We start from the raw sequence: 23,800 nt of genomic DNA, 5'->3' as shown, positions 1-23,800 counted from the left end.
ATGCCCTCCTTAACCTCCATCATCATTTTCCACCATTCCCATTTCCCACCCACCTCCCCTCTGGTAACCATCAATGTGTTCTCTGTAGTTAAGTCTGTTTCTTGGTTTTCCTCTTTCTTTTTTTCCCCTATGATATTACTTAACCATAAAAAAGAATGAAATATTGCCATTTGCAATGACTTGGATGGAGTTAGAATGTATTATGCTAAGTGGAATAAGTCAGAGAAAGACAAACACTATATGATTTCAGTCACATGTGGGATTTAAGAAAGAAAAACTTTTACTTTTAGTTATTTGACCCACTTTGAGTTAACTTTTGTATACGGAGTAAGATGAGGGCCTGACTTCACTCTTTTGCATGTAGATATACACTTTTCCAGCATCATTTGTTGAAAAGACTGTTCTTTTCTCATTTAATGCCACCATTGTAAAAAATCATTTGACCATATATGCAAGGGTTTATTTCTGGGATATTATATTGTGTTATTCCATATGTGTTTTTATGCTATTACTACACTGTTTATTATAAATTTGTAGTGGGTTTTAAAATGTTCCTAAGTATTAATCCTCTTGATACAATTATATATGAAATTGTTTCCATTTCATTTTCATATTTGTTACTAATCTAGTTTATGGAAATGAAACTGATTTTTGTATTTTTTTCCTACTACTTTGTTGAAGTCACTTACTAATATTGTGTGTGTGTGTGTGTGTGTGTATACCTTAGGATTTCTATATATAAGCTCATGTTCTCTGTGAATATAGTTTTACTTCTTTCTTTCCAACAGAATGCCTTTTATTTCATTTTCTTGCCCAAATGTCCTGGATATAATTTCCAGAACCATGTTGAATAGAAGTGGTGAGAGGGAACATCGTTAGCTTTCGATCTTTAACTATTTCGCAATATGTTAGCTGAGTTTTTATAGATGACCTTTATCAGCCTGAGAAAATTCCCTTCTATTTCTAAGTTGTTGAGTATTTTCGTTCATTGAACGTTGGAATTTTTCAAATGAATTCTGCATGCATTGAGATGGTCATGAGGCTTTTTTTCCTTTTGTTCTATTAATGACATATTACATTATTTTCATATGCTAAACCACTTTTGCATTCCTGGAATCAATCCCCACTGGTTGTGGTGTATAATCACTTTAATATGCTGCTGGATGTGGTGTGGTAGTCTATTGCTGACACTGCATTTATATTCGCAAGGGATACTGGTCTTTAGTTTTCCTTTCTTGTTATGTCTTTGTCGGGCTTTTGTATGAGCATAATACTGGCCTCCTAAGATGAGTTGTGAAGTGTTCCTCTTCCTGTTTCTTGGAAGTCTTTGAGAAGGATTGAGGTTAATTTCTCTTAATGTTTTTGCAGAATTCCTCATGAAGCCATCTGGTTCTCAGCTTTAATTTATTAGAAGACTGTTAAAAAATAGACTATTTCATTATCACATTAAGTCCATGGTTTACATAAGGGTTCACTCTTGGTGTATATTCTGTTGATTGTGAAACATATCCACCCTTAATTGTAGAAAAAAGAATAGTTTCACGACTCTAAAAATCCTCTGTGTTCTGCCTATTTGTCACTGTCTGCCCCCTAACCCTGGGCAACCACTGATCTTTTTACTGTTTCCAAAGTTTTGTTTTTACAGAATGTAATATAGTTGGAATTGTACAGTATTGAGCCTTCTCATATTGGCTTCTTTCACTTAGTAAAATGCATTTAAGTTTCCTACAAATATTTCATGGCTTGATAGCTAATTTCTTGTTTAGTGCTAAGTAATATTCAACTGTTTGGATATACCAGAGTTTATTTACTCGCCTACTGAAGGACATCCTGGTTACTTCCAAGTTTTGTAATTTTGAATAAAGCTGCGTGCTTTTTGTGTATATATAGATTTTCAACTCACCTGGATAAATAACAAGGAGCATGATTGCTGGATTATATGGTAAAGTTTAGTTTTGTTTGAAACTGCCCAACTGTTTTCAAAAGTGGCTGCACCATTTTGCATTCCCATACGCTACGATGGAGAGTTCTTGCTTCACATCCTTACTGGCATTTGTTGTTGTCAGTCTTGTCTTATGTTGTCTTTTCTTTTCCTTTTCTTTTTTTCTTTTTTCTTTTCCTTTTTCCTCTTCCCTTCTCTTTTAATTGTTTATTTATATTGAGAGAGCGAGAGAGAGAGTGAGAATGAGTGGGGGAAGGGCAGAGAGAGAGAGGGAGAGAGAGAACCCAAAGCAGACTCTATGCTGTCAGCTCAGAGCCCAACATGGGGCCGATCTTATAAACTGTGAGATCATAAACTGTGAGCAGAAATCAAGAGTGTGTGCATAACTGACTGAGCCTCCCAGGAGCCCCTGTTTTCAATTTTTGCCCTTCTAGCAGGTATGTAGTGGTCTCTTGTTTTGATTTCCATTTCTATGATGACATATGTGGAGCATCTTTTCATATGTTTGCCATCTGTATCTCTGCTCTGGTGAGGTGACTGTTCAGATCTTTGGCTTATTTTGTAAATAGGCTTTAGCTTTCTCATTGAGTTTTCAGAGTTCTTGGTATATTTTGGATAAGTCTTTTTAGCAGACATATTTTTACAAGTGTTTTCTCCCAGTTTTTCTGTCTTCTCATTCTCTTGGTAGTGTCTTCAGCAGAGCAGAAGTTTTTAATTGTAATGAAGTCCAGCTTATCAGTTATTTCTCTCATGGGCCCTGCCTTTGGTGTTGTGTCTAAAAAGTCATTGCAAACCCAAACTTGTCTAGGGTTTCTACATTATCTTCCAGGAGTTTTATAGTTTTGGGTCTTAAATGTAGACCTATAATCCAGTTTGAGTTAATTTTTGTGAAGAGTGTGAGGTCAGCGTGCAGATTCATCTCTTTGCATGTGGGTCTGCAAAGAGTTGTTCCAGCACCACTGTCTTCTCTGTCCCACTGATCTGTCTGTTCTTTTGCCAGCACCACACTGTCTTAACTACTGTAGCTTTACAGTGAATCCTGAATTCTGTATTTCCTCTGCTTCTATCTTCTGAAAGGGACTGTAGAGATTTGGTGTAATTTCTTCCTTAAATGTTTGGCAGAATTCAGCAAACCCATCAGCAACCCCCTGGACAGAATCCAGTGCTTTCTATCTTGAAAGATCACTAATTATTCATTTGAATTCTTTATTAGACACAGGCCTATTCAGATGGTCTATTTCTCCTTGTGTGAATTTTGGTAGATTGTGTCTTTCTAAGAATTGGTCTGATTCATCTAGGTTATCAAATTTGTTGGCATATAATTATTCACAATATTATTCTATTGTCCCTTGATGTCCACAGGATCTGTAGTGATGTCCCTTCTCTCATTTCCTATTTTAGTAATTCTTTTTATCCTAGCCTGATTAGAGGCTTATAAATTTTATTGATATTTTCAAAGAACCAGCTTTTTGGTTTTGTTGATTTTCTCTATTGATTGGTTTCCAATTAATTTCATTGGTTCTGATCTAATTTTTATTACTTCCTTTCTCCTTATTTTGGATTTAATTTGCTCTTTAAAAAAACAGTTTTGTAAAGTGGAACCTTAGGTTATTGGTTTTAGATCTTTCTTTTTTTGTTAATATGCATTCAGTACTGTAAATTTCCCTCTAATTACTGCTTTAATGCATCCCACTAATTTTGATAAATTGTATTTAAATTTTTATTTAGTTCAAATTATTTTTAAATATCTGTTGAAGTTTCTTCTTTTTTTTTAAATGTTTTATTTATTTTTGAGACAGGGAGAGATAGAGTATGAACAGGGGAGGGTCAGAGAGAGGGAGACACAGAATCTGAAACAGGCCCCAGGCTCTGAGCTGTCAGCACAGAGCCCGACGTGGGGCTCGAACTCACGGACCGTGAGATCATGACCTGAGCCGAAGTCGGCCGCTTAACCGACTGAGCCACCCAGGCGCCCCTGAAGTTTCTTCTTTGACTCATGTGCTATTTAGAAATGTGTTGTTTAATCTCTAAGTATTTTGGGATTTTCTATATTTTTTTCGTATTATTGAATCTAGTTAAATTTCATTGTGTTCTGAGAGCATACGTTGTATGATTTCTATTCTTTTAAATGTGTTAATGTGGGGGCGCCTGGGTGGCTCAGTCAGTTAAGTGTCCAACTTCAGCTCAGGTCATGATCTCACCATTCATAAGTTTGAGCCCCCATCCAGCTCTGAGCCTGGAGCCTGCTTCAGATTCTGTGTCTCCCTCTCTCTCCTCCCCTCCTCTGCTCACGCTCTCTCAAAAAATAAGTAAACATTAAATGAATGAATGAATGAATGAATGAACGTGTTCTGGGGACCAGAATGTAGTCTATCTTGGTAAATTTCCGTGTGAGCTTCAGAAGGATGTATATTCTGATGTTGGTGGATGAAGTCGTCTACAGTTGCCAGGTGTATGCAGTTGACTGATGGTGCTGTTGAGTTCACCTGTGTCCTTACTGATTTTCTGCCTGCTGGGTCTGTCCATGTCTGAGAAAGGGGTGTTCCAATCTCCAACTGTAATAGTGGGTTCCTCAAGTTCTCCCTGCAGTTTTACCAGCTTTTGCCTCACATAGTTGGACCCCCTGTTGTTAGGGGACAACATGTTAAGGATTGTCATATTTTGGGGGAGTTGATCAGTTAAGCATCTAATTCTTGATTTCAGCTCAGGTCATGATCTCACAGTCGTGGAATAGAGTCCCACCTTGAGCTCCATGTTGAATGTGGAGCCTGCTTAAGATTCTCTCTCTCTCCCTCAGCCCCACCCTCACTAACAAACAAATAAAGAAAGAAAGAAAGAATAAGGGCGCCCGGGTGGCTCAGTCAGTTAAGCGTCATGATCTCATGGTTCAGGTCTTAATCTCACGATTCATGAGTTCAAGCCTCTGTATTGGGCTCACTGCTGTCAGCACAGAACCCACTTCAGATCCTCTGTTCCCTTCTCTTTCTGCCCCTCCACTGCTTGTGCTCTTTCTCAAAAATAAACATTAAAAAAATAATAAGAACAATACAAATTTTTAACCTGTACTTATTCTTTTTGTAATGCTTTTCTTTCTTTATATAGATTTGCGGTTCTCATTTATATCATTTCTTTCTCTTTGAAAAACTTTTAACATTTCAAACTGGGCGGGTCTACTGGCAACAAATTCCTTCAATTTTGTTTGTGTGAGAAAGTCTTCATTTATCCTTTACTTTTTTGCTTTTAAATTTTTTATTGTGGGGGCGCCTGGGTGGTGCAGTCGGTTAAGCGTCCGACTTCAGCCAGATCACGATCTCGCGGTCCGGGAGTTCGAGCCCCGCGTCGGGCTCTGGACTGATGGCTCAGAGCCTGGAGCCTGTTTCCGATTCTGTGTCTCCCTCTCTCTCTGCCCCTCCCCCGTTCATGCTCTGTCTTTCTCTGTCCCCCAAAAAATAAATAAACGTTAAAATCTAGTATTATAAAAAAAAATTTTTTTTTATTGTGACAAAATACATATTATACAAAATTTACCATTTGAACCATTGTTAAGTGTATAGATTGGTGGTATGAAGTATGTTCATATTGTTGTTTGTCCTCAGCACTTGTCTCCAGAACTGTTTTTTTTTTTTTAATGTTTATTTTTTGAGAGAGAGAGAGAGAGAGAGAGAGAGAGAGAGACAGTACGAGTCGGGGAGGGGCAGTGAGAGGGGAAGACAGAATCCCAAGCAGGCTCCAGGCTCTGAGCTGTCAGCACAGAGCCTGATGCGGGGCTCAAACCCATGAACTGCAAGATCATGACTTGAGCTGAAGTCAGATGCTCAAGCAGCTGAGCCACCCAGGCGCCAATCCAGAACTGTTTTTGTCTTGCAGAAGAGGTCTCTGTCCCCAATCAGCAGGAACCCCTGCCCCCTACCTGCTAATCCTGGACGCCCTCTTTCTACTTTCTGTCTTTATCATTTTGTCCACACTGGCTGTCTTATATAAGGGATTTTTGTATTCTTTTCTTCCTTCCTTCCTTTTAAAGATTTTTTTTAAGTTTATTTACTTATTGAGAGAGAGAGAGAGAGAGCGCACAAGGTGGAGGGGGCAGAGAGAGAGAGTGAGCTGTCAGTGCAGAGCACAATGCAGGGCTTGAATTCACCAACTGTGAGATCATGACCTGAGCTGAAGTCAGATGCTTAACCTACTGAGCCACCCAGGTGCCCTGTTGTTTTAAAAGCGAAAAGTTTTAATTCCCTTTTTAAAAATGTTCATTCGATTACTATTTTCTTTGCAGTTACCATGGGGATTACACTTTAACATCCTGAAGTTATAACATTATAATTTGAGTTTATAACTAGATAACTTCAAACATATAAAAATTCTGCTCATTTACAGATCCGTCCCCACCTCTTTCAGTCGTTGATGTTATAAAATTACATCTTTGTATATTGTGTGTATAAAAAAATAAACTATTTTCATGCATCATCTTCCTAAATCATAGAAAACAAAAAATACAGTTACAAGCAATTGTTATAGTAATACTAGATTTTATAGTTGTCCATGCACTTACCTTTATTGAGACCTTTATTTCTTCGTGTGGCTTTTTGTTGTGTTTCAGCCTATAGGACACCTGTCAGCATTCCTTGTGGGACAGGTCTTATGGTCCCAAACTCCCTTTTCATATATCTTGGAATGTCCTGATTTCTCCCTCACTTTTGAAGGACAATTTTGACAGACACAGGACTCTTGGTTGACAATTTTTTCTTTTTATCACTTTAATGTATTGGCCCACTGTCTTCTGGCCTCCAGTTTCTTAGGGGAAACCTGATATTTTACTGAGGACGCTTGTATGCGATGAGTCTTCTTTCTTGCTGCTTTCAAGATTTGCTCTGTGTTTGTCTTTTGACAGTTTGATTATGTGTCCTGATGTGGGTTTCTGAGTTCATCATGCTTGGAATTTGTTGAACATCTTAGATACTTCTTTTCATGTCATTCACCAAATTTGGAACAGTTTTAGCCATGATTTCTTCAAGTATTCTTTCCTCCCCTTTCTCTCTTGTCCTTTTGGGATACCCTCAGTGTGGACATTGGTCTCACTGACAGCACCCTACAGGTCCCTCAGACTCTGTTCCCTTTTCAACCTGTTTTCTCTCTGATCCTAAAATTTCAAATTTCAGCATTTCTATTCTTGAGCACTGAGAATAGAGAGTCAGATCTGCCTTTGAATCCCTTGAGTGACTTTTTCATTTAATTTATTGTAATTTTTAGTTCTGGAATTTCTTTTGGTTTTAGTGTTTAAAATCTCTTAATTGTTCTTCCCAATTTGTTCACACACCACATTCTTGACCTTCTCCACATCCTCCTTTAGTTCTTTGAGCATCTTTAAGACAGTTGTTTTAAATGCTTTGTCTAAATGTCATCTGGTTTTTCTCCAGGACAGTTTCTATTGGCTTATTTTTTTCATTTGAATAGGCCATATTTCCTTCTGTCTCTTTACATGTCTTGTGACTTTTTCTTAAACACTGGACATTTGAATCTAAGATGTGGCAACTCTGGAAGTCAGTTCTCCTCTCTACCCGAGTGCTTTGTTACTGTTTTCTAGGCTGTTGTAGGTGGGCTTTTGCTGAGAGTCAGCCAGAGGTGTAAACTTAAGGTCGTCTCAGGTTATGTCTTTCCCTGGGTTTACTGGTCTAATTTCCCTCCATATATGCAATTGCTTTTGCATGTCCTAGTCTCTGATGTCTGGTTCCCAGAAGGGGGAAAGGGGAAAAACAGTGGCAGGGGAGAGGGCACCAGCCTTTTAACCCTCTAGTGGTCCCTTCAGCAGAAGGGGGAGGTGTGTTCAGCATCACCATATCTTTGTGTGGGAAGGGGCTATGTGCTCTTGAAGGCCCCCTGACTCATTATCCAGTTAACGCATTTTGGAGTTGGTGGGACCAGCTCAGGATAGTAGGATCTTGCCCATGGTGTGTTCAAGTGACCTAAATATCTTAAGGTCCATTCTCCGTAACAGCTGCCCAGTTCCCTGTAGCTGGGTATTCCAAGGCCACCACATGCAGGACTTCCCAGTGACTTCCCCTGCATGCGGTGTAAAGACTCACGTCTTTCATGCAGAATTCAAAGGTTACAGAAGAACGTAATGTATTTCATCATGGCCTGATCCCCAGAGAAAACAGTGTACGATAAGACACATTTTTTTTCTATTCAAACATTTATCCCTGTATTTAACAACATATGTGGCCATCCTTCACGTGCATGCACAGTGACAGGCCTACCTCAGTTAAAAAAAAATAAGTATCAAGAGTTTATTCATTTAAATTTTTATCATGGAAGTGTTTTGTGAATACATCCTCTGAATCAACAATATGAGGAAAGTGACATGGCTTCCCTGGCTTCTCCCTCTCCCCCCGCCCCCTCCCAGATAGAATAATTTCTGTCCCCTTTTCTTTGCATTTACACGCTCACACACAGGTTTGTTTCACAACTGCGGATGCACAGAGCTCATGTCGGTACAAGTGTAACTGGTTTTCTTATTTGGTGGAGTGGCTTCTGAGTATGCCATAATTTGGTGGTGGAGAGTCACCTGGGAAACTTGTTGGAACACAGGTGGCAGAGCCTCCCCCCAGGTCTTGTGCTTGGGTGGGTGGGTGCAGCCCAAGGCTGTCCGAGGTGCCCATGCTGGGAACCAAGACTCGTCCAGCACTGCTGCGTGTTTGAGGGTTTTGTAGGGCAATCTGTAGGCATGGAAAAGTTGGGTCCAAGAGGATTCGCTGCAGCTATTTTTACTGATGTGACCAAATTTAGCTCTGTCAGTGCATGTGTCCTGTCTGTCCCTTCCCCATCACCGAAGGCAACTGCCGTGAAGACTGCTTTTATTTTGCCAACTTGATTTACATTTTAAAATAATTATATAATCCTGAAAGAAGCTGAAAAATGAATTCCTCTTTTGGATTTACACAAACATTGTGAGATTTTACTGACTTCCCACAGGCCCCCCCCCCCCCCGGCTTAACACACTTAACTATGGTTTGTTTCCCAGGAGGAAGGAATTAACATTCGTTCATTACTACTAACTGAATTCCAAATATTTTCCCACCAGCATCCTTTTTGGATCTCACATCGCATTTAGGGGTGTCATCTGCTTAGGCTCCTCTGGTGTGTCTGTCTCCCATGTCTCAGATGGCTTGAGGAATCCTGGTCTGATACTCTGTGGGATGTCCCTCGGTTAGAGTCTGGTGTTTTTCTTTTTCCTTAAATTTATCATTTTTTTAAATGTTTTTTATTTCTTTAAACAAATTTTTTTAATGTTTATTTTTTAAGAGAGACATGGCACGAGTGGGGGAGGGGCAGAGAGAGAGAGGGAAACACAGAATCCGGAGCAGGCTCCAGGCTCTGAGCTGTCAGCACAGAGCCCGATGCGGGGCTCCAACTCCCAAACCACGATATGATCTGAGCTAAAACCAAGAGTCAGACGCTTAACCGACTGAGCCACCCAGGTGCCCCATCTCTTTTCCTTTTTTTAAAAATTTTTTTTTTTTTGAACGTTTATTTATTTTTGGGACAGAGAGAGACAGAGCATGAACGGGGGAGGGGCAGAGAGAGAGGGAGACACAGAATCGGAAACAGGCTCCAGGCTCTGAGCCATCAGCCCAGAGCCCGACGCGGGGCTCGAACTCACGGACCGCGAGATCGTGACCTGGCTGAAGTCGGACGCTTAACCGACTGCGCCACCCAGGCGCCCCATCTCTTTTCCTTTTTAAACACAAAAGGAGAAGGCACGGACTGACATGCTGGGAGTACAGCTGGGACCAAATGGAGTAGGAAGCTCCTAGTCACACTGTCCTCGTGCAGGAATCCCTGCTAACAATGGCCCTTTGGGCTCTGCTTCCCTTCGACACTGCCTGAGGTGGCTGGTCCATCCCAGTGCCCCCTCTTATTAGCTTGAGCTCTTCAGGTTATGAGTGAAGGGAGCGCAACTCAAATTATTTTAGCAAAAGATGGCGTTCACTACTCAGAAACTTCAGAGCAACCAAGAAGCACGCGATCCTTCGGCTCACCAGGTGTTTCCATCCTCACTACTGCCCAGCCGTTTCCTTTTGCTGTCATCAGAGGTGCCTGGATCGCTGCCGGCAGCCCATGCTGACCTCCTGGCCTCTTTGCCACCCAGCTGAGGGTGACTCTCCCCGTGATCACTTCCACACAAGCCACATGAGTGAGCTTCATTGCATGGACCTGGATCGTCTCTGCATCCCCTGAACCAATCCCTGGGTTGATGTGATGCCTTGAGAAGATAGTTCTTGATTGTGCACAGGCTGAGGTCACTAGAAGGCCTTGAGATTAGGGACTATGTTAAGTCAGACCGCATGAGGAGCGTCTGGGTGGCTCAGTATGTTAAGCGACCGACTTCACCTCAGACCATGATCTCACAGTCTGTAAATCGGAGCCCTGTGTCGGGCTCTGTGCTGACAGCTCAGAGCCTAGAGCCTGCTTCAGATTCTGTTTCCTCCAGCCACCCCCTCCCCCCGCCCCTCCCCCACTTGTGTGCGCTGACGCTCGCCCTCTCAACATTGAAAAAAAAAAAAGTCAGACCACATGGGCTGAATAGAGGAAGAGGTACTTCTCCCATTGCTAGGGTCTTTTCTAGCCTTTTCTTCTTTTCCTCCAACCACTGCAGATGGGTCCACTCTTCTCCATGTTGTTACTCCACCATAATTCTTTCAAAGCACCTCTCTCTTTCCCTGTAGCCAGTGGTGTCCCAAGTTGGGGATGGGGTGGGCATGGTCCACCAGTGCGTCTGTGGAGAATTTAAAAACAATCATGAAACCAAAGTTTAATCTTTTCATCATCACCATATGCTAGTAACTCTAAACACTGTGAGAAAATGCTCCCTGAAAAAAAATACCACCAAGACACAGAAGGTTTTCAGCACCACAGAGGTTTCCTTAAAGCAATGTTTTAATACTTAATAGGATCCTAATACTCTGGTCACAGATGTTGAGAAAATCTCACACATGTTTAGGGTCCCCTGACCTTATGAGGGTGTGGGAAGGTCTTCTGTGAGTGGGCATCCCCTCCCCGCTGGGGACGATTTCTACCCCCTTTTTCAACCATCCCTGGGGAGGGTTCAGAGCTGCTTTCCACTTGGGCCAGTCCTCAAAGCCATCAGCTTGTTTTCCTGGCTCACCGGCTTCATTTCATCAGTTTCCAAGGACTTGCCAGGTGTCTGGTGGTGCTCTAAGCTGTTCGGAGGTTGGTTTGTAGCTCTTTCCTTGTTGGACCATGTATCTGAGGCTGGATTTTCCTCATATACTTCAAAGCGGTATATTGCAACAGTGCATGCAGAAGCAGATGTGAGAATCCAGCTATGTTCTATGAATCTTTAAAACTTTAAGGAGATTTAAAAAATGTAAAACAATTCCCACTCTTCTCTGTATTTTTGGGAGATACAGGTTTTTAAGAATGTTTATTTTTAAGACGAAAAGTATTCTTCTAAATTTCACATTTATAATACGGTGACTATTGATAGATATAACCCACACTAGCAAACTTTTTGAGGCTCTCATTTTTAAAGAGAATAAGGTGGTCTTGAGACTAAGAGTTTGGGAACCGCTGATCGAATTTAACCGTGACCGCAGCTCTAGAAGATGGTATCGTTAGTGTCACTTCCCTAATGGAAACACCAAGGCCGGGAGCGACCTGCCGTCCGCCTCGCCATCGTTACGTGGCAGGGGCAGATTTCAAACCCCAACCTCGAGCTCAAGGTCCACGAAACCCACTCCTCTGGCAAAAGCACCACTTGGGAGTCCACTCGCCTCTCGGAGCCACGCTTCCTCGTTTGTACAGTGTACAGAGCGCTACCTCGTGGGACTGCGGGGTGATTCTGCGTCGGGTAACGAGCAAACGGTGATATTAATAACTCGTGTGAGATGAGTCACATCCCACTTTACAGAAAAGGAAGCGGGGGCTCGGAGCCGCCAAGTGCCTTACTGGGGCTTCCACATCTCGGTGGTCCAAGGTCCACGGACCACGCACTCCCCCGACCGCCATAGCCCCCGGCCTGTGTGGACGCCCCCGTCCCACTTGCCAGCTCGGTCGTACACCCCACTACCCGCCGGCTGGGCCGCGTCTTCCCTATCTCCCAGGCCGCCGAACCTCTACTCCCGGCCAGGCCGGTCCCGGGCGCCGAGGAGCCGCCGGCTCCTCCCGCTTGCCTCACTTCCGGCGCCCGGGGCGGAAACCTCCTTTCCTGTTCTAAAATCCGCGCTCCGGAAGTGAGTCATGTGCCAGCATCCAAGATGGCCTCCTACCTATCCACTGTAGTGGTCAATGGAGGGGAAGCGGGCGTAAACCCGGAAGTTGCCCGGCTAGGCCATGGCAGCCACCGTGGGCGTGGCTTCCGGCGACTAAGAGCCTGGCAGTCGGGGCCGCGGGGTCGAGGGGAGGCCGTGGCTGACAGGCGCTCCTCCCCCCGACGGCGGCGGCTGCTGCCCAGGCGGACCGGCGGCTTCCAGCTCGCGGCCGCGTGAGGCGCCAGGGCCGCACCGGGGGATGGACGAGGGGAAGATGGACGAGAATGAATGGGGGTACCACGGGGAAGGCAACAAGAGCCTGGTGGTGGCCCACGCGCAGGTGAGCGGCGGAAGGTCGGCGCGGTCCCGGGCCATCGCGCCGCCCTGGGGTAGTTCCGCATCTCCCCAGCAGCAATCCCCCACCCAGGGTCGGGTCCACGACCTTCTGGCACCCCCTCCCCCGCCCCGGGTAATTCCGCGTCCCCCTAGCAACACTCTCCCTCCCCCCGTCGGATCCGGATCCTTGACACCCCCCCCCACCCCCACCCCAGGGTCGGGCCCAAGATCCCCTAGCACCCCCTACCCCGCCCTGGGTAGTTCTGCATCTCTTCAGCAACACTCCCCACCCCCAGGGTCGGGTCCACGACCCCCCTGGCGCCCCCTTCTTTGCCCCGGGTAGTTCCGCGTACCCCCAGCAACACTCCCCACTCCCCCAGGGTTCGGGTCCACGACCCCCTGGGGCCCCCTCCTCCGCCCTGGGTAGTTCCGCGTCCCCCCAGCAACACTGCAACCCCCGTCCTGCTCGGTGCGTTTCCCGCCCCCAGCGCTCCCCTCCCCCCTCCCCCCCCCCCCCAGGTCAGTGCCACGTCCTCGTAGCACCTCTTGCCCCAGCCCCAGGCGGTGCCACCTCCGACTGCCCAGCCGCGGGGGTAGCGGGAGCCGGGATGGGAGCCCCCGCAGCTCTGGAGGTTGAAGAAGGCAAGTGCCCGGGATGGTGCTCTCCCCCAGCACGGAAGGAGTTTATCCTTCAAGACGCAGGGAATTGCCCCGCCGCTGCTGCCGCCAATAATAATGGAGTATTGCCCACAGGTTCTTCTCCAAAATCTTCTAGGATTTAAAGGGGTTGTTTTTCTTAATTCGGTGAGGGCTTTCAGAAAGTCCAATAAGGACTCCCAAGAAGGTGAATCCAGGAAGAGAAGCTTGTGGATTTGTGTGAAGCCCCAGATCTCCCTGACGTTCTGCTGATACAACCAGGCTGGAATGTGGTGGGCAGGGGAGGAGCCCTAGGTGTTGCGCCGGGCGCCCGCCGGCGCCGGGGGGCGGGGGCCGGGCCCGGGCGGGTGGGTGGGGGAGGTGTTAAGAGCTTGGGAATTGGAGTCACGCAGAGCTGGGCACAGTCCCAGTTCTACCGCTGCCTGGCCCAGGCTCCCTTTCTGCGTTTGGAGAGCGGAACTAGTAACAAAACCCCTGTCGTGGAGTTGGTACAGGGTGAGGTGAGCAGGAGCTGGGCGAGTCATGCCTGGCAAGTGAAAACTGTCATTCCCTTTGGACTCGGGTTAGAGCCCTGACCCAGTCCAGCAGCTCCTACAGGCTGGTGCAGGTTTTGGGGGTTGCCTGCTCAGTTGTTTCTGCGCTGGGTGTGCTGGATCAGCTGTAGGGCAAGCTGTGGCCACGCAGGTGGCCCCTGTTCTGCCTTTGCATTTTGTTACCCCTGGCACAGCGAGGGGAGCAGAAGAACCGAGACTGCAGGCTTTGCTCAAGATGTTCGATGAATGGGGGTGAGGCCTAACCTAAAGCTGTTCTTTGTGTGGTCCGCTGGGCCCCTGGTGGTTCCTGGGTGGGTGAAGCCTGGATATTCCCACACAAGTCTCTTTTGTTGTCAGGTTATTGTAGTGACCCCTGAATTATTTCACAGAACAAACCCCCGTCTTCCAATTCCTTAGTGGGACGAGTGGTGTATCTTCATGTTATGTAAGGCTAAGGCTTCGTTTAGAGTGGGGCTAAGGGACCGAGTTTCAGAAGGTGTGTCAGGTGAAGGAGCAAGTTCTGGATCTGGAGTAAAAGTACATCAGGCCGGGAGATCACTGGCCTCCGAGGACCACCCTGCAGGGTAGCTGGGCCTCTCCCTCACCGCATAGCTCTGGCTCTTAGGGCTTGTGTTTCTGTTTCCTTTCCCTTTTCAACTTAGTCACCAGGCTACCCTGGACCTGTGCTTTTCACGCTTTATCTATTTTTTTATTTTAAAGTTTATTTATTTTGAGAGTGAGTGCACTTGGGGAGGGGTGGGGGGAGGTGGCCGGCAGGGTAGGGAGAGAGTCCCAAGCCGGCTCGCTGTCAGTGCAGAACCAGTCTTGGGGCTCGAACTCATAAACTTCATGGTCATGACCTAAGCTGAAACCAAGAGTTGGATGCTTAACTGACTGAGCTGCCCAGGACCCGCCCCCCCGCCCTTTATTTTAAATCTAAATTTGTTCTGTGCTCATTTCTGCTCGCTTGGTGTTAGTTCCTCAGTTATCACCACAAGTGGTCTTGGGGGAGAACGTTTCGGCCAAGTGAGGGTTCGGACTGCCTCTTGGATGTGGGGAGGCCTTTGTGCTTGGCCTGGGAAGGAGGACAGAGCCCTGCTGTGCCCAAGGAGAGGGTGCACGTGCTGTGAGGGTGAACATGTGTTCCTGCTCCCCAGACCCCACCTTGTTTATCCCAAGGTAGAGGGCGGCCTTGCCGGGGCTCTCCCAGGTGGGGAGAGCCTTCTCTCCCTCCTTCTCTGGAGAGCATCGTCGACGTGCAGAGCTGTAAGTCCTCAGCAAGTGGCAAGGCCGTCTTCCCTCTGCAGCATCAGGACACATGGCGCCTTCAGGTGGCCAGTTCCAAGGCCCGTGGGGTGACAGCCTACCAGGCTGGGAGGGCTGGGGGAGTGTGGCATTCGTAGACTGTGGCCTGGGCGTGGAGGAGGAGGAGTGTGGGCCGCCGGGGGGCGGTGGCACGGGGACACGCTTGGGCTGGGCCGCAGGAGACCTGAGGGTAGGGCGCCCTCGGCTTCCCCATCACCCCTCCCGCGCCACAGCGGGCCGGGTGCCTGCCATCTGCCCCCTCCGCCTGGTGCTCAGCGCCCCCGGGGCCAGCTGTGCGGTGTCCACCCAGGCGTGGAAACCCCCCCCACCGCCAGCCACTCCAAGGGTGCGGACTGCCCGGTGGGGCTCCAGGCACCCACCCTACGGCGGGGTCCTGGGCAAGGGCGGCTCCCCGGTGGGCGCGCACTTTACTGCTGCAGCCCAGGGACGCCGTCGTTGTCCCAGTGGCTGCGCTTCTGCTCACGGGGAGCTGTGGTGAAGCCCGTAGCTGCCTTCCTGCGTGCTGCCGGCATTTCTGTCCGCACTCACCGTCCTGACCTCGTCAGGGGCTTTGGCGCTGCGCTGTCCTGGGTGGGTCGCTGAGAGTCTGGTTCGTCACTCCTCTCTGGAGTGTCTCCGGTGGTGGGAGTGAGCCGCCCTCCAGGTCCCTCGCCTTGGGGTCATCGCACTCAGCTGTGGGAATGTGTTCCTCCGTGGACAGAGGTGATGCCAGAGACCTGCCAGCGACGGTCTCCTACAGAAGCACGAGGGAAGCGCTCGTTTCTGCCTCCTGAGGTGTCCTTTCTGAGACCAGACGGTGGTGGATCCTCTGTCTCTGTGATAGTTTTGAGGTCCTGGGCGTCTGTCCGGGTCCATCCGGGTCCTGAGGATGTGAGGTCCCAGCAGTCAGGGCATCCGATTGTCTTCTCGCCTCATGTTCAGGGTTTCTGGTTTGTGTGTCACCCTTCCTAATGGGGAGTGTGCAGGCAGGTGAGAGTTGTTCTGGTTTTCTGTCTTTCTCTCTTCCTCTTTCTCTCTCTCTCTTTTGAATGGGACACATTCCCAAGTCCCGGGCCCCTCCCCTGTCATTTTCTGCTGAATCCAGTTCACAGAGTCTGAAGTTTTTGCCTCTAGGATTTTTTTTTTTTTTTTTTTAACAAGTAACATTATTTGGAATTTTAATGGTATCTGTTCAGGTTGATGTTCGGCCAGGTGGGGCCTTGTCTGTGATTATTCCCAAGGTCACCTGCAGTCAGGTGGTTAGGATTTGTCGTTTCCGAATGGTTTTCCCTTTGGTGGTTGCCAGCCCTGACCTTGGTGAGCTGCGCTCTGCCTGGGGGGCACGGGTGTGTGTGGTCTAGGCCTCGTCTCCCCCGGGGGCCTGGTGGCTTCCCGCCCATGCCTGTGCCCGCTTCCTCCTCCTAGTCAGGACAGCAGCTGCCCTGCTGACCAGGAAGGTTTCTGTGTCACCTGCAGAAGGATCAGTCTGTAGTGCGGGGTCATGCTGGCTGTGTGTGTTTGCACACCTGCTCCGTGCTCATGTGGCCTTGGAGGGTCCGGGGCCTTGAAGGCCGCCCACGGACTTGCTAGTGCTTCTGTGTGACACCCTCACTGTGTGTCCCGTGCAGCTGGGGTTTGCCTTACCAGTCCTCCGCTTCTCTTCGGGCTGTCGGCCTTTGCATCTTCGCAGAGGTCACCTGAGCGCCCCTTCCATCGCAGCCCCCCGGGTGTGCCCCCAGGTGTCAGCCGGGCTCACACCTCCGCCACCACATCAGTGCTGTGGCATCTGTGGGTCCAGAAGAGGCAGCCCAAGCCTGGAAGGCAAAGCGTCCTGCCTGGTGCAGGTCCCTTCTGTCCCCGTGTGTCCTTCCCGTCTGGCCTCCCGGTGGCATCCTGGTTCCCCTTGGTGACGTGTCTCGGTGCCGTCCGCTCTGCGAGGCTGTCAGCCCCGCACCTGTCCTGGCTCTCATCCCCTCGGCACCCTGTGGGCTGGTGATGTCACCAGTAGCGGCAGCTGGGGCGGCCCCCCGAGGGGCGAGTCTTCCGTTGTGGTGTTTCTTGCTCCTTTCTCGGCCTGGCCTGGGCCACCTCCTCTCCCCGGTGGAAGACCCGGCCTGGGCCCGTCCTTGGTGTCACCTGCCCTGATCCCACCTGCAGCCTCCCTCCCTCCCTCGGGCCTCGCGTGGGCAGCTGTCCCTCGGGGTGCGTTGTTTTTTGTGGTCTTTGATTCTTATCTGATACCAGTTACTGCCCCATAAAATACAGAACACCGGAGGGAAGAAGGTGGAAAACATCCCGAATTTTCCCACTCAGAAAATACTTTTTGTTAACCACTTTGGTGCCCTTCCTTCCAAGATGTGCTTTGAGTGGTCGAAGAGTCCTTTGTGTCCGTCTCGTTTCCTGCTCTCTCACTCAACTTTACGGCACAAATACGTGGAAAACCTTCACCCCGCGCTCGAGGCTGCAGGCCCCTTGGGCAGCCAGAGTCCCCGCACCTGTGCTGGGCTGGCCGTCCAGCGTCGGGATGGCCGAGATGGGTTCTCGGGGCCCCAGGCGTGGGGGCCTTCGAAGCAGCCAGTATTTGTCCTCCGTTTGTGACAAGTGGTGGCCTTCACTTTGGGCTTTGAGGTGGTTGAATGTGCGTGTGTCACTCCTCTGTTTGTTGGCTTGATTTTCAGCTTGCGAACATCCTAGACTCTCACGTGGTGTCCTCACGTGGTGTCCTGCGAATGGTGTGGCCCTCGGCTCCGCAGCCCGTCCCTGTCTCTCCTCTTTCCCGGTGCTTGGTCCTTGACGTTAAGACACTGTCCGCTTGTTGCTCCCTGGAGACACTGTCACCAGTGTTGAGTGCTTCTGGACTTGTTCATACGAGCTGAGTGTGCACCTACTTTGTTCAAAAGCTTTTATTTTGCGGGGCGCCTGGGTGGCTCAGTTGGTTAAGTGTCCGACTCCTGATCTCGGCTCAGGTCACGATCCCAGGGTTGCGGGATTGAGCCCCGTGTCGAACTCCTTCCAGAGCTTGGAACCCGCTTGGGATTCTTTCTCTCCCTCCCTCTGCCCCTCCCCCGCAGGTGCATGCGCGTGCCTTGTCTCTTTCTCTCTCAAAGAATAAGTAAATCCTAATAAAATATCTTATAAACTTTCAAAAACGAAGGGTAGCAAACCTCTAGAAAAGTGCTCCAGTCGTCGGTGTGTATGTAGCTACATATCACAAAGCACACGGACCCGTAATCCCATGACCAGCCCCCACTGGAATGTTTTTCAGGGACAGTCCCATCCGCCTGAGGCACGTTCGCCAGATCTTGGTCTTACTCGCTTTTGAACTTGACACGGGTGTAACGGTACCCGTACATCCCCTCTTACCCGTGTTTGTTTACACACACGTGTACGAACATGTTTATAAAACTGGGTTCCTTTATAAGGCCTGTCCTGTAACCGTTCCCGTTTCCGAGTGGGTGGTGGCCGCACGTGTGTCTGTGAGCTGGGACCTCCGTCTCCCATAAACTGCAGCACCTCATCCCACCGTCTGGAAGGCCTCCTGCTGTGTTTAGCCTCGTCACTGTTGTTGGCCGGGTGGGTCGTTTCCCTTTTTTCTGGAACTGTACGTCATCCTTTCGCACGCAGTAGCTAGAATCTTCTCTGCACTCTAGTTACTTCTGTAAGATTCGTTCCTGGGGGTGAGCTGGCTGGCCCAGGGGAGCCAGGTTTTCTTGCCTGCCCCGTGACCCAGTGCCGGCTCCCTTCCCGCCTCCCCGGGGGCACGGGGCCTCCAGCCCCTTCCCCACAGCCATCCCCCGACCCCAGGCTTCGGGTGGGCACTGACCAAACTTTGTTTTATTTCTGATAGCGTTGTGTGGTGCTGCGTTTCCTGAAGTTTCCTCCAAACAGGAAGAAGGTAAGGTTGGTGGGTTTGCCCCCCAGTCGTTAAAATAGTTAATTAAGAAAACGCTGAATTTTTTTTCTGACGTGGAAGTATTAGTGCCAACTGTAGAAAGCTCAATGGGACACAGGCTCTCGGTGCAGAAAGTGGGGGTGTCCCCGGTTCCCTCACGGCCAGCGTCTTGACCTGCCCGGGTCACCATGGGTGCCCTGGGAGGGCCCTGGGTGCTGAGCTGGGACACCCAGGGCCAGGGCTCGGCTTTGCCACTCGCTGGCTCCATTTCCCCATCTTTGGGAGCGTAGCCACGAAAGTGGAGTTGGTGATGCCCGCAGGCAGCGTGACAAGTCACGACAGGCCATTCAGGTGGAGCGCCAGGTTTCCGTTCGCTGAGTCATCTGGGCCGAGGGAAGCCGGTGCTGCTCTGTCGCCTGCCCGCCGCCCCCAGTAGCAGCGAGTGTCCCCCTCCAGCGGGGGAGCAGCAGTGCCTGTCGGGGGATCCCGTCCACACGGGTGGCGGGGGGAGCGGGAGCGCAGAGTCCGTGCTCGTCCGGGGCAGGAAGAGTCCGGGGAGGTGGGGTGGACGGCTGTGGAAATGAGGTTGGCCTCGCAGAAGAGAAGGGGACCGAGGGGGAGAGCCGGGGCGGCCCGGGGCCTAGGGACGGCGTGGTCTGTGTGGAGGAAGGTGGCCCCAGGCAGGAGGGCGTTTGCCTGCCTCCGCTGCCGCAAGCAGCACACATGGTGGTCTGTTCCTGTGGGATCCAAGCAGATCTGAGTGGAAGCTAGAACGTTCTCCAGGCAGCTTCCTCCCCCGCCCGCCACCCCTGAGGCGCCTGAAGCTTGTGGAAAGGCCAGCATTCTCTGGATGCCTCCCTCCGCTTTCCCCGCTCAGACTCACTGAGGCAGCGTCTTCGAAGGCAACAGTTTGCCTTTATTTTCTGAGCGGTACGACGTGGCACCAGTCACGTTAGGGTGGAGGGCTGTGTGTGACAGTCCTGACAAGAAGAGCTCTCTGTCGGGAGCTCTGTGGCTGCAGCTGTAGGGTGCCACCCCGAGGGCCCGCGGCTCTTTGTCGCGTGTGGTTCCGCTGCAGGCCGTGGCAGCTCCGTCCAGAAGCTTCCCAGAGCCCCGGCCGCCTCCCGGCCCCCTGCCAGAACCCTGCCGTCCACCTCGGACTTGCTGCCTTGGGTCGGAAACCTGTCCTCCCCCAAACCTCACAGCCTGCGGGCGAGTCACGAGCCTCTGACTGGGGAGGACGTACTGGGGAGGACTCTGCATCTAGATGCTGAGGACCGAAATGCAAACACCCGGTGATTTTTGGCCGTGACAGATTTTCAAAGCTGTGTTCCTCAGAGGGCGCACCTGGGCCGCTGGTGGGATCCCCGTGAGTCCCGGGTGGGAGGAGGGCAAGGGGGGCAGACGTGGTTCTTGGGCGGACGGTGTGGAGTCTGTGGGGCTGTGGGACGGGAGCTCTGGGGGGTCCGGCGGTCACCGGCGAGGCTCGCCTTCCTCCCGAGCCGGGGGCGCCTGGCGTGTGCGTGGTGCTGCTTGCTTCCTCGGAGGCCCCGGTCACTGAGGTTCCCCTGTGCTTGTCCCTTGCAGGCCTCGGAAGAGATATTTCAGCACCTACAGAACATAGTGGACTTCAGCAAAAATGTCATGAAAGAGTTTTTGGGGGAGAACTACGTCCACTGTGGGGTGAGTGACTTTTACGTACACGGTCACGAAGTCTGCGTTCACACGCTCTGTGTCCGTAACACCAGCTTCTCAAGCGTCGTCTGGACCTTTGTGCTTCCGGACAGCCCCGTGGTCTGCTTTCCCGGTGCTTTTCTTCTGTGCTGCGCGTGAGCACGGAGCAGGTAGTGTTCCCATCTTCTAGACGACCAGCCTGAGGTTCAGAGAGACCGCGTGAGGTCCCCGTTTGCTGGGACCCCTGGTCCCTGCCACCCTGCCGTCACGGGGGGCTCCAGCTTGGTGAGGGTCTCGACAGAGATCCAGAAGCATCGCTGAGCCCTCTGCTGCTGGTGGTACCTCAAGCGAGTTGGGGAGGAGTGGGGCCCCCACGCTGGGGACGTGTGTGACCTGCCTCTTGGGAAAGCCTGGCTGAGGCCCGTGTGGCACGATGGCCTCCCCCTGCCCTCGGGTGGTCTGTGCTGCTGGCTCTTGCTGCTGCTTCTTGCCAAGGGGTGCCTGTTACAGACGAAGTCATGTTGGGACACGCAGGAGGGGGCGCTGAGGCAGCCACGGCGGCCCTGCATCCCGGCGGCCCTCAGCAGGTGGCGTCCGTCCCCTGCCCGGGGGCGGCCATCCTCACGTGTCACGGTGCCTGGCGCTGCTTCTCCGAGAGCAGGGCCCTGAACCGACAGGAGCTCTGTGGTTCGGAGCTGAGAGTGCGGCCTCTGTTTGCAAATACTGTGGCTTGAGCTCATCCTGAGAAGCCGGCACTGAGGAGGTAGAGGGGAGGTTGTCTGAAGTGTAAGGGTTGCCTGACCGAGTAGACTTCAGGCGAAACGTCCTCTAAGGGCGTCCCCTGACAGCTTGGGACGTGTTGTCGGTGCTGCTGGGGGTCCGTCAGGGCCGTGGACCCCTTCCAGGCTGACGCCACCGCGGAGCCGGCTGCTGGCTGGGGGCCTCAGCACCTCCTGGTGTGGGCTCACGGAAGGGCTCTGAGCGTTGCTCTGACCTGGCCCTGGCTTCCCAGGCTCATGATCTGAGAGATGACCTGTCCTTTTCACAGCTTCCTGCTGGCCTCCCAAGGGCAGCCCCGGGCAGCGTGGGGCCACAAAGGGGCAAGAGGTCCTGCGGCTGGGACCGCCCCTGCCGAGGTCCCCGGCTGTCCAGTTGAATTGTGAAGGCCTGAAGGCCGCGGCTGTGAGAGCCCTGCGTCTGTGAGCGGCCTGGACGGTGTCTGAGTGAACGTGGGTGTGCTGACTGCCAGCTTTCTTCTTGAGGACGGGGCATTTCTCTGTCCTGCAGCTCTTGGGGGAGCTCTGGACATTTTCTCCCAGGCGGGGTCAGCAGTGAGGGCGGTGGCAGCTCAGCGTCCCAGCTGACAGCGGCCTGGTAGGGAGGAACAGCATCGGGGCTCACGCGGTGCTCTGTCTCCAGGTTCGGTTCTGTCTGTGCACAGTGGACGGGCCCTTGGGAGAGTGTGAGCCCACAAGGTCACATCCTGGGAGCATCCATCCCGCTTACATACCCCCTCTGCCTGGAGACCCTGCCAGAGGGAGACCCAGCCTGCTTTTTCTCCCTTGGAGATGGGGTGCGCACAGGACGGGCTGCATGAGGCCACCGTCAGGCGACACCAGCGTGTGTGTATGCGGGACTGCTGACACACGCTGGTCACCAGTGTGTGTGTAGATAGGCCCACTGACACCGGTCACCGGTGTGTGTGTGTGTGTGTGTGTGTGTGGATGGGACCACTGACACCAGTCACTGGCGTGTGTACGTGGGACTGCTGACACCGGTCATCAGCCTGCGTGTGGAGAGGGGCTGGTCTGGGGACTGGTCTGGGCCTGTCTCCACAGGAGCTGGAGGTTGGGAAACAGGGACGAGGCTGTTCCCCTTGTGCCTTCAGGGGTTTGCGTCCTCGGTACCATGGTTGGTTGAGACGCTGATGGAATTTAAAGTATTGTCTTGCTTTTGTGGGCCCGGTCTTCCCAAAGTGAGTGCCACAAGGGCGGCCTCAACTTGTATTTGAGCGTGATGTGATGGAAGCATTGGCCACATGGTTAGTGAGGGGATGCTGTTCTCCTGGGGAAGCTTCTGGAAGACTGGACCAGTTGCTTCTCTGCCAGCCGCCTTCCCCACCCCCGCAGCCGTCCCTGCATTCCTTCGAGGGCTGAAGCCCATCAACGGGGAACCTGGCGTGGCTACGTCCTCCAACTTACACTTCCGGGAGAGGAATTGTGTGGTCTTAACCGTAGTCCTTCTTAAGTTAGTGCTTTGTGCAGGTGCTGGCCACCTGCCATCCATCTGTCCGTCCGTCAGGCAGGATGACGTGGTTCACGCTGATTCAGGAGTTTGAATCAAGGATTGGTAACATGTAGCCAAGTGTTCAGGGTGCCCAAGATAGAGTTCATTACAAGATTGGGGCTTTAAAGTTGTGTAAAGAAATGTAGTTCCGCTTGTGGCCCTGGACTGCTACATCTGCTGTTCCCCGCGCTCCCGTGGCTGTTCCCCGAGCTCCCGGGGGCTCCGATGACTTCTCCCAGCGGGTGAGCACACCCTCCTCTGTTCCCGGTCACGGTGGCCGGGGTGGCTCGCCCACTGTGGAAGCCAGTGCTCTGAGGATGGCCTGTCGCGTCTCTTTCATCTGGTCGTGTCCTTTAAATAGTAGAGCAGCTTTGATTCCTGAATCCGCATCCTGAATGGTTTTTCGATGTGATAAAGTGTTCGTAGCATGAGACGTGCCATTTTCCCTGTTTTTGAGCGTGTGCGGTTCTGCGGCACTAGGTCCATTCCCACTGAGTATGTTGTGTTTGTTCTCACAGGAGGTGGTTCAGCTGCCTTTAGATTTCGTGAAACAGCTTTGTTTAAAGATACAGTCTGAAAGACCAGGTAAGCGTTCCGGCTTCTACATTTTGTTGGTAACTTAAATACGCCATTTGAGAAGAGTTTGACCTGTGACTTGTGTCGGGTAGATGTTGTTTTCAGCAGCTCTGTTGCCAGAAACGCCACCCTCGGCAGAAGTCCTACGAGCTCATGGAGACGATTCCGGGCACCAGACGCTCGGGTGGTCGCAGCCAGCGTGTGACCCGGGAAGCGCACCTGGGAGAAGAGGAGCGGGAGGAAGAGGGGGGCCTCCGGGCAGGGAGGGTGGCTGCAGGGCCCGCGGGAGGGCCTGCTCCCGGCCGCTAGAATCCACCTGCCCGCTTATTCC

The 23,800-nt window shown here is 51.1% G+C and overlaps 1 protein-coding gene across 5 annotated transcripts in view; it reads left to right on the top strand.

Moving 5' to 3' along the window:
• LOC123593244 (inositol-pentakisphosphate 2-kinase) overlaps positions 1-23,800 on the top strand; it is a 129,768-nt gene that overhangs the window by 68,224 nt on the left and 37,744 nt on the right. For 4 of the 5 annotated variants that reach the window (XR_006710211.1, XM_045468844.1, XM_045468845.1 and 1 more), the window contains exons 8-10: positions 18,889-18,936; positions 20,521-20,616; positions 23,412-23,478. Coding sequence is in view for 4 of the 5 variants with exons in the window: in XM_045468844.1 (XP_045324800.1) it covers positions 18,889-18,936; positions 20,521-20,616; positions 23,412-23,478 (211 nt within the window). In the remaining variant the exon portion in view is untranslated. Of the gene's footprint in view, positions 1-12,292; positions 12,551-18,888; positions 18,937-20,520; positions 20,617-23,411; positions 23,479-23,800 lie in introns of those variants that run through there. The other variant, XM_045468848.1, reaches the window with a different exon arrangement.

Source organism: Leopardus geoffroyi, chromosome D4 (assembly GCF_018350155.1).
Source record: "Leopardus geoffroyi isolate Oge1 chromosome D4, O.geoffroyi_Oge1_pat1.0, whole genome shotgun sequence".
Classification (NCBI taxonomy): domain Eukaryota; kingdom Metazoa; phylum Chordata; class Mammalia; order Carnivora; family Felidae; genus Leopardus; species Leopardus geoffroyi.
This window is presented reverse-complemented; position numbering and strand designations above follow the sequence as displayed.